General features: G+C 41.4%; 1 protein-coding gene across 1 annotated transcript; it reads left to right on the forward strand.

The window, feature by feature from the left end:
- Positions 1-43: 43 nt before the first annotated feature.
- On the forward strand, positions 44-9,860 carry LOC137161798 (inactive pancreatic lipase-related protein 1-like; the record flags this gene model as incomplete). Its single annotated transcript, XM_067561283.1, has 7 exons — positions 44-88; positions 222-353; positions 2,496-2,614; positions 4,011-4,140; positions 5,011-5,122; positions 8,313-8,480; positions 9,797-9,860. Coding segments are annotated over 7 exons (770 nt in total), but the record flags the coding sequence as incomplete, so codon positions are not given.
- Positions 9,861-10,074: the final 214 nt, after the last annotated feature.

The following is a 10,074-nucleotide window of genomic DNA, read 5'->3' on the forward strand; positions in this document are numbered from 1 at the left end:
TTTTCAGCTGCAGCATTATTATTATTAATTTGTACTGTGATAGCACCTGTGATAGAAGTCCCAGTCACAGAATATAGCCCTATTGTGCTAGGGGCTGTACAAACACAGAAAAAAAAAACAGTCCTTGCTCCAAAGAGCTTACAATCTATAGCCCTATTATGTACAGCTGCTGCTCGGAAATACATGATTGTATGTAAATTAAAATTTGCTTATCCCTGTTACAAATTTTGCAGGTTTTGGAATCAACCAGGCTATAGGACATCTTGATTTTTATCCAAATGGAGGAATGTACATGCCAGGATGTAAGAAGAATCCTGTTTCACAGATTGTTGACATTGATGGAATCTGGGAAGGTAAATATATTAAGCCGATGATGACTTCTGTTGAGGGTCAACATCAAAATGTATTTGACCTAACATAGCAGCCGACTTCTTAGTTCAACTATTTTTTATTATTTTCTTTATGTAGGCCAACAATAACAGTCAGATATAACTGTGAAACTGTTAGTATGGTCCAAATGTACAGTTCTGGTAGAGGGATTAAAGAATGAGCAGCATGAGGGCTTTGCTTTGGGGTTGACTGAGGTTTGGAGGCTTCACCTCCAACCATCTGGAAAGCCTGCACTGTCAAGCTGTGGGTATCTGTACAAGGTTAATGGGCGAGGAGAAACAGCCATAGCTCCTGCTCCCTTTCCACATGTGTTTGGGCTCCATGGGTCTGCAAAGACCCAGATCCCACCAGCCATGTTCTTTCCAGGACCTGGGCTGAACCACTCTTCAAACTCTCCAGCTTTGGATGTATCAGAGCGAGATTAACTTGTTTACTGTAACTAGTCCATCACGCTGCCAAACAACAGGAACAATCTTTGGCGGGATTGTTCCAGTGCACCTTGCACTGTTGTTCCCAGATAACTCCACAATAGAAACAAACAGTCATTCATTGTTCTCTCTCATCCGAAACTGCTGCCAGTTATCTATTAAGAGAAACAAACCCTCCTCCAACTGCGCTGGAAAGTTTAGCTTTGGAACAACAGCCTTCAGCTTTGTTTCTTTTATGAAGTCACCTGGCAGCTGGGGTGGAACAATAACATTCGTGTCTATTTCTGCTATGGGATCTCTGGCTTCAATTGTTTTGTGAGCGATAGCAGCTAAGTTTAAATGTGTTTCTATTCTGTAGTTACCTGTTACCAACGTGGGTTGCACTGGAATAATGTAATTTTTGTTTCTATTATTAGGCAGTTGGAAGGATTTGTGGTATGAGAGATCATCCACATTCATATGTGTTCCTTATTTTGTACACTCTGAATACACCCTGCTATTGTTAAGAAACCTGTATATAGTACTCTAAATTTACATTATGCTTGACAGAACATAAATAAAGCACGTACCCAGCCCCCCAAAAACTTGCAGTCTAAGAGCCCAAAACTGCCAAGGGTTCTGCAGGCACAAACCTTTACATCTTTGGGAAATCACATTTGATAAATCAAGCCATACTGTAAGGACAACACCCCAACGACGGCAGAAATTTATTTTCCCTTTCAGCTCATCAAACATAAAAATCTGAAAAATTTCCTGATTTCTCTCCTAGATATCCTCTCTTTTCCTACATCAACATGAGCACCTTAAAATGTATGAGTCTATCAATTTCTTTTTTTGCAATTACTGGCCTGTTTCTGCAATCTTTACTCACAAATCCTTGCCTGTGTAAGCACTGCAGGATTAAGCTCGCTATTAATAATGATGCACAAAAAACCCTTGCTCTTCATTACCTCTTTTTTAACCTAAACCCAGAACATTTAAGGAATTTTAGTACAAAATAACATATATAAAATATAACACGCCCCTCCTTCCTCCCTAATAATCAGCAGGTCAGATCCTCAGGTGGCATAAATCAGCATTATTCCAGGAAGTTCAGTGTTAAGGAGGACATAATACTTAACACCCTGCATTTTGTTTCCTTTTATATAATGCTAAGGTGAGCTGTTCCTACAGAGGACCTTTATTCATATTGGTGAGCATTAATGCAATTAATCATACAACAGAAGCTACTCGTGTGAGTAAGTGTTCACCAACATGAACAAGGATTACACAAGTGGACCCTACGTTTGTTATTCATCTGCATTGTACACATTCGGTACTTCGTGCACTTCACAAAGCGGGAATAAAGTCACTGACGAAATAAGTCTCAAACTAAAAAAACGAGAGTCCTGTAGCACTTTAAAGACTAACAAATTTCTGCAGGCATAAGCTTTCGTGGGCTGCAACCCACTTCGTCAGCTACAGAACTCTCGTTGTTTTTGCTGTATACAGACTAACTCTGAAAGTCTCAAATTGCAACTCAGGTGCTGCCTGCACTTCTGACAATGTAATGTGGGATTTATGAATGAGTCAAATGACATGGTTAGTGCAATACCATGATTCCAAGCTGAATATTTTATAGAAAAGAAAAACCAAACGCCTTGTAGTGTGATATTTAATAGGCGCTTCTTTCCGCAGGAACTATTGACTTTGTTGCTTGTAATCATTTGCGAAGTTACAAATATTATTCCGAAAGCATCATCTCTCCCGATGGCTTTCTAGGATACACCTGTGCTTCATATGATATTTTTGAGACAGTAAGTCATTCTCACATCCCAGGGAAAGGGTCAGTTACAAAAAGAGCGGCTCCTGTCTGTGAACCTGCATGCAATAGAACCGGAGCCTAGGTGGTTCAGGCCACTTTGCACTGCGTGAGTGCAGGCACAAGGGGAAGGAGGGGGTGTGCTGGGGGGCGGCAGTGGGGAATGAAGCCGGGGCGGGGCATGGTGGAGCAAAGCTGTGCCTGGTTCTACACTGATCTGAGAGACCTTATGCAGCTCTTACGCAGGAGTTAGAGCTGCTCCTGCAACCCCTCATCCCGCGGTGTCAGAGGGGCTCTGGCACGGGGAAGAATCTGCCCCAGTAATTATTTACTGTACTCATCTAAGAAGTTAGCAAAGCCCCCACATTTTAGCATTATGAAATATAATTTTTTCAGAATGGTGGAAACTAAAATAATTTACTGTACGGTTCAGTGAATCCCCTGACGACCTGATGGCTTCAGGGAACAAATACAGATGGGATGTGGCCCAAATCCCCTGCCTTTTCTTCTGTCCCATAGCTCCACATATAACCCATGACCCAGCTCTGTTAGCCAAGGCTCATCAACCTAGATCTATGGCCCAGCTGCCACTAGAAGAGAACTGAGCTCCACACGCAAGGGGTAAATAACAATAATACCTTGCCCTTACATAAACCTTTGCATCTTCAAAGCACTTTACAGACCCTCTTTAGATGAGCCGGGGAGAATGAGAGTCCCTATCTGATACCCCCATTCTAAAGCACTGATTTTAAGACAGGGAACTCAGAGGAATGAAGACGCCTCCGCTCAGTGAACAACAAACTGGTGTGAAGTACAAAGGAGACATTCACGCCTCCAGATCAGTGAGGTGCCAGACAGAGCCCTTCCTCCTCCTGCCCTCTCTAGGGAGGCTCATTTCAAGCTGACTGGCTTTTTGAAGTTGGCCCATAGACATGGCTCAGCACCATTTTTCTACACCACTCATGGCCACATAGGGATATTACTAGCAGGGCTATAGGATTGCATGGCATCAGCTTGATAGTAGTGATTAGGGTGACCAGACATCCCAATATTATCAGGACCCCATATTAGGGGGCTTTGTCTTATATACGCAACTGTACCCCTCCCCCGGAAAAAAAAAGTGTCCTGGTTTTTTACACTTACTTGCTGTCTGGTCATGGTCTGTGATGATGGTTCTGAAAATCAGGCAGTGCGGAGGATTGGAGGGAATAGACGAATTCACATGAGCTTTTCCTGGTGGGGGAAGAGAAAGAGAGAGAATGGGGCGGGTCTGCAACTTGCTGCTGCAGTGCTATAGAAACAGTTGTATTTTTAGAGTGGCTGTGGCAAAATGCCTTTTTCCTGTTGTCTTGGGCTAGATCCTCATTAATGGGCACATGTATTTCGATTAGGGAACCTGCTTCCCATGTCCCAAAGATGGATGCCCCCAAATGGGTCACAATGCAATTAAGTTTAAGGACAGAGTTACCTCTGGGATCCAGAAACTTTATCTGAATACTGCCAGTGAGAAGGCTTTTGCTCGTAAGTTCCTACTTTTTTACTTGCTCCCACTCGCTTGTAAGCGCCAACGTAATTTAAAATATTTCCCATTAGTTTTAACAGATGAAGGATCTTATCATGGTTGAGGATCAAATGTAGCAGAGCTCTGTACCACCATGCCCCTTCCCCTCCCTGTCTTGCCAACACCAGAAAGCCCCCAACATAGCTCCTTCCCTTTACGCTGGGGGAGGGGATGCAGCTGGAGTAGGAGGCAGCATAGCCACCTTTCCCAGTTGTAAACCAACAGAAAGTCCCCCTAGACGGACTACTCCTCTGGCCTTTGGATGCTTTAAGTCCTCTTTGCCCTCCTTATGGATCAAAAGATCCAGTTCTCACTCCAGTGTTGTTCCTTACCACACCCCCAAGTTGTGAATAGATACTTTCCTGGTCAATATTCCATGCGATATGTTCCTTCTGTCATGTTATGGACTATTTTTCACAAATGAACATAAAGTCCATGAATTTCCTCTGCCTTGGTTCTTTGTGTAGTCATTCACACTGTGCAAACTGGGAATAAAGCGCTACTACCAGTGTGAGAGGAGAATTCTGATTTGCTAGGGTTTACAGTCATTTTGCATGGCTCTATATATAACTGAACAGTGTGCAAAGCCATGGAAAATCAGGCTCCTAGTATTCTCCTATAAAAGCATTCTATTCTAGTCTAGTCTAGTCTAGTCTATTTTTGTCATTCCACTCAGACCAGGATTTAATCTTGAGCTCAAAGTGAAGTGACAGTCAAGTTTTTTCTTTGTTTTGCCCTAAAACATAAAGTACTGCTAGAAAATCAAACTGGACATGTTGCATTTGTTTTTACATGAGTACAATCTAATTCCTTTAATTTCTGCTATGTAGGATGGAGGTATAAAGTATCTGTGGCACTTTCTGGAAAGAGTAAAGTGAGTGGATATGTAAATATCGCCCTGTATGGAACCGGAGGAAACACTATGCAATATCAAATTTTTGAGTAAGTTCAGTATTATATTGGAAAATGAGCTTCTCTGCTATTAGAATATTTAATTAATCTAGGGTGACCAGATGTCTCAATTTTATAGGGACATTCAGGGTTTTTTCTTATATAGGCGCCTACCGATTTTTTACACTTGCTATCTGGTCACTGTAAATATATCTATTTTTCATTAATGCATCTTCTTAATCTACAGGCCAAATTCTCACATACAGTGGTGTAAATTCATATTAACTGTATTGACTCTGGATTTATACCAGAAGAAGTGTTAGAATTTAGCCCTACTTCTTTGATAACTGTAAGGATACAAGAACCTGGGGCTGGATTCTCATCTCAGTTACACCATGTAACTTAACTGAATTAAAACATGTTACTATGGATTTACACTAATATAATTCTGATCCTTTATCTTTTGCATGTTTGTAAAATGTTGTGTCCATTTATGGTGCTATTATAAGTGGTGCTACCAGCTCTGCCTATAATTAAGATTGCCTGACACTTTCTTTCATAAAACCTGTCTTTTGCCATCTCCCTGAAAATTCACCCCACATTTGGCCAAGTTATGAGCCTCTGAAAAAAATCTCAGTTTGCACATGCTTAGTAGAGACTTGTTAGAGTTTGGTATTGAATTCTCCCCTGCAGGGAGTATGCACCAGCCCCTCACAGCTGCTATCTGCAACCAGACTGCATGCACCATCCCAACAAAGCCACTGAGTATGCTCTATCACATGGTTGCAGGGGCTGAGCAAGACTTTCCCTGCAAATGTTGCTCTTGGCAGCCAGGGGCCACCGGGCTACCGGGCACAGGACCCTAGAATAGGGACACTGTTTCTGTTGTATCCTCAAAGCTTCCCCATGCCCAGCAGCAAGGAGGAGGCAGAAACAGCCTGGTTTGCATGCAGAAATGTGAGGAGGTGCAAGGAACCGGAACTCAGAACCAGACTAATGGGGAGAGGAGGTTGCTGGAGCCAGAGTGCAGGGCGTGGGGGGGAGGCTGGCAATCAAAGGGGGAGGGAGCAGTAGCCAGGGGGTAGAGGTTGGTGCGGCAGGGCAGGAACAGAGGAAGATGGTTAATATGTGATCATGTAATTTAAAAGAGATAGTATGCAATTGTGTCATTTGAGTCTCTATCATAATGCATACACACAAAAAGGCCAAATTAAAGTTGTGTAGGCAGCCTTAATTCTGGTGTTTCCTAACTTTTGAGTGCTTGACTTTGCAACATTAACAATGCTCTTTTAACATTTTTTGGATGAATTATATGTAAATTTAAATGTATGCTGCTAAAGGATTCAGGGTAAGCAAGCTGCATTTTTTAAAAGAGCTTAAATTCCCTTTGAAGTTGAAGTTGAAGATGCTCAAATGCCCTTGAAATTCAGTGGGAACTAGGTGCTTCGCTCCCTTAGGATCTTTTGAAAATCCCAGCTGAAATGCACATTCAATAAAGCTATACATTGCAAAGCATTGCATTTTCTGCTGCAATTTGATATGTGAGTGCTGGATTATTATTTATCTGGTTTGGTTAGTAATATGCTGCCATGGAAAGCCCAAGAGGAAGTAGATCTAATGGGGGGACAGTTTAAGTCATTTTCATTATATATTATATTCAGCTAGATTGGATTTAGAACCTCAGGGGATGCTAACAAAAGGCATGGCTCTAGTACCAAGTACTTACCAAGTACTGTACATTCTACTTGATGGGCAACCCACACACATCCTTTGCCAATTTGTGTCTCTCTTTATATCCTTTCCCCACGCCCACTCCCATGTGTTCTCTGTGCTTGGAACTGCCTTCCTAATCCCGTTCACCTTGTCATCTCCCTCTTCTTCTTTAAATCGCTTCTCAAAGCCCACTTCTTTAATGAGTTCTTTGTAAATGGAACTACTCTGGATTTATGCCACTCGAGGTCAGAGCAGAATTTGGCCCATTGTCTCTAATGGGAGACTAAAAGCAGTTGAAGAAGTGATTCACTGAAAAGACTACCCCTGCAATCCCAAAGGTCACTGGGGTATCTTTGCCTTCTCCACCTGACATTTTGCAGCAATGCATGCAGTTTCTTGGCGTTTAAGGAGTAGATTTTTAAAATTTTGTTCTTGCTAGAGCCTCCCCCTGCCCTAAGGCTCTCCCTGCATTACCAAGCCGACCATGTCAGAGACTCACTGCAAATGTGGGTGTCTCCTGACTTCGATTCTACACACCGACATTTTGTAGTACATATGGCACCAGGCCTGTGTTTTGCAACTGAACTAAAGATAAAACAGGTCTAAACTATGTGCTAAACATGGTTGAGACCCTGCCTACACTACCACATGAAACCTTGCTGCCGCCAACCCTCGGGGCATTGTGTTTTAACTCTGTCCCCTGGGACACTATATTTTAATATAGGTGAGGCACTGTAGTGCATGGGCAAACCAGGAAAACAGGATCGGCCCTAGACCAAATGGCATCCATAACAAGGAGCGTCTTCGGTGCCATCCCCTCATTTGTTCAGCTTTTGAATACCTTATTTTTTATTGCATTTCTAGCCCACTGATGCACAATTTGCATGCATGATTTATCCCTGTCATATAAGACGATACATTTTCACGCTGTATTTATTCATGCCATATATAAGCGAATAAAAAATAAATTAGTTTCCTCTAAGCTTATAGAAACTTTTTAATTTTAAGAATAACTAAAATGTAGTTTTCAGAAAGTCTGGAAGATTCCACAGGATTCTACAAAGGTCCAGAACATTCTAGGAGGCTAGTGAAAAATGAATCCTCATACAGAATACCTGCAGGATTTTACTTCAAACATTCTATCTTCCATTTTGTTCGCTAACAACAAAAAGCGCACCCTGACAGTCCCCTGGCGCCCCTCCAACCCCGACACCCCAGACAGTCTCATGGGTCATCTGCCCCTAAATCTGACCATGCAGGCAAACATCCCTTTGATCAGCAGTTTAACACATTCCAATGAACATTGATTTCACATGAGGACAAGAACATTTCATTTACACATTTTTATGTTACATGAACAATTACATTACATTGAGGTAAGCTGGACAATAAGACCCTTACTGTTTGACAAGCTGAAGGTCATGTTCATTATCAACATGCTACTGTAGCTACTCAAACAGTTATATTGTATTAGTAAGTATTTAAACCTCACTGGACATCACCTGTTTATATCATTTTCTGTTTGAAGGGGGACCCTCAAATCAGGCGATACACATACCCACTTCATTGATGTTGAAGATAATGTTGGGACAATTACTAAAGTTAAATTTCTTTGGAATAACCACGTCCTAAACCCAACTCTACCCAAATTTGGAGCATCACAGGTCACAGTACAAGCTGGAGAAGATGGAAATGTGTATGTATACTTATTGTGAAAATCTCAAATTATTTAGGGGACACAAGCTCAGCTTTAGATATGAGGTAATAGTGCTTGCACAAGAATAGCTATTTAGAGCATGGGGAAAAAAAAAAAAAGAGGGAAACTTTTAATTTCCTTTCCCACAAGATATTGATGTAACTCACTGGTACATTAAATATTTCTGTTACATATCTTCAAGGAAAAATTATAAAAACACCAGTGTTTTGCTTCAACAAGAACAAAGTTTTTGTGTAAACCTCTGTGCTTTGGGTAGGAAAGATTAGATTAACTGTGGTTTAGGTAATCAGCACAGCTCAAGTTTCCAGACATCAGTCTACAGGGTACTGCAAGTTTTATACTAGAGATTGGCCATCGGTGTTTAAAACTTACATTAGGGGGTCTGAGCCACTGTCCATTCAAGTCAACAGGAGTCTCTCCACTGTTTTTAATGGATGTTGGATCAGGCTCTGGAAGATTAAGAGATAAAGATAATAGGTCTTCAGTTCCCGTAGACAGATCTAATAGTTATAAATTGTGCTTTAAAGGCCTGATCCATAACCACTGAACTCCACTGAACAACTATCATTGACTTCCGTGGGTTTTGGATCAGGCCTTAAGACCTTAGACTGGAAAAGCCGTGTACTGCATGGCAGTTACTGATTGGAAGGTGCTTGTTAAATTAATTCTTTTAAAACAGCATGTATGCAATCAGTTAACCAGCAATGGTAATACCTTTTCTGCCCTTCTGAAGGGGGAGGTACATTAAATGGGTCCTGGATATAATTAAAATCACATAGCTAAAGTCCATTCCCTAGAAATAGATATGTGGTGGGGGAAATCTCAAGCCAACCAAAATGTCCACAGCCCAGTGAACTACAGTGCAGCAGAGCGTACAAGTTCAGTTCTGGTTTTGCATTCAACAGATCAACATGCCGAGGGATACTGTTCACATAAACATCCCCCTCAGCTATTCTGTTTATTCATGCCCTTACGTGCACCAAGCAGTTATCATCTCTCTAGTGCTGGTGGCATGCATATGCAACAGGAAAGGTATAAAACCCAAGGAATGAATCCAAAAAAGAGAGGCCAACCAATCAGGATGAAGACAGTCCCTTGTTGTTTTAGCAGGAAATAATATTTCACGTTTAGCCTCCCACGGCATTTGCTTGTTTCAATGTAAAAACATTCTATCATAGGTTTGTCAAAAAACAAATTAGACTGGCTTATTCTATTACAAAGTCACTGGCACAATTACAAAAAATAAATAAATCTAGCCATACTGAAAGCATTTTTACATATATTTTTCTCCTCAGGTTTAATTTCTGTGGCAGCGAAACTGTGCGAGAGAACGTTCTGCAAACTCTTACATCTTGCTAATAACATACAAAAATGTCAGCGCTGTATGTTAATATTAATAAAAGTTGATAATGCATAACTGTCTCGCTTGTTAGAAACAATCGTTGTGTAATGTTTTATCAGCATTGCACTGTGGAGAACCCAAAAGGTGCTGGCCATTATCCAAATGTACAAGACACACTCCCTCTGTGGAAGATGTTCAACGCAATGTTCAACGATGCAAACATATGGAATA

The sequence above is a fragment of the Emydura macquarii genome, unplaced genomic scaffold, assembly GCF_026122565.2.
Source record: "Emydura macquarii macquarii isolate MOO-44397 ecotype Brisbane River unplaced genomic scaffold, CSIRO-AGI_Emac_v2 contig_2372, whole genome shotgun sequence".
Taxonomy (NCBI): Eukaryota; Metazoa; Chordata; order Testudines; family Chelidae; genus Emydura; species Emydura macquarii.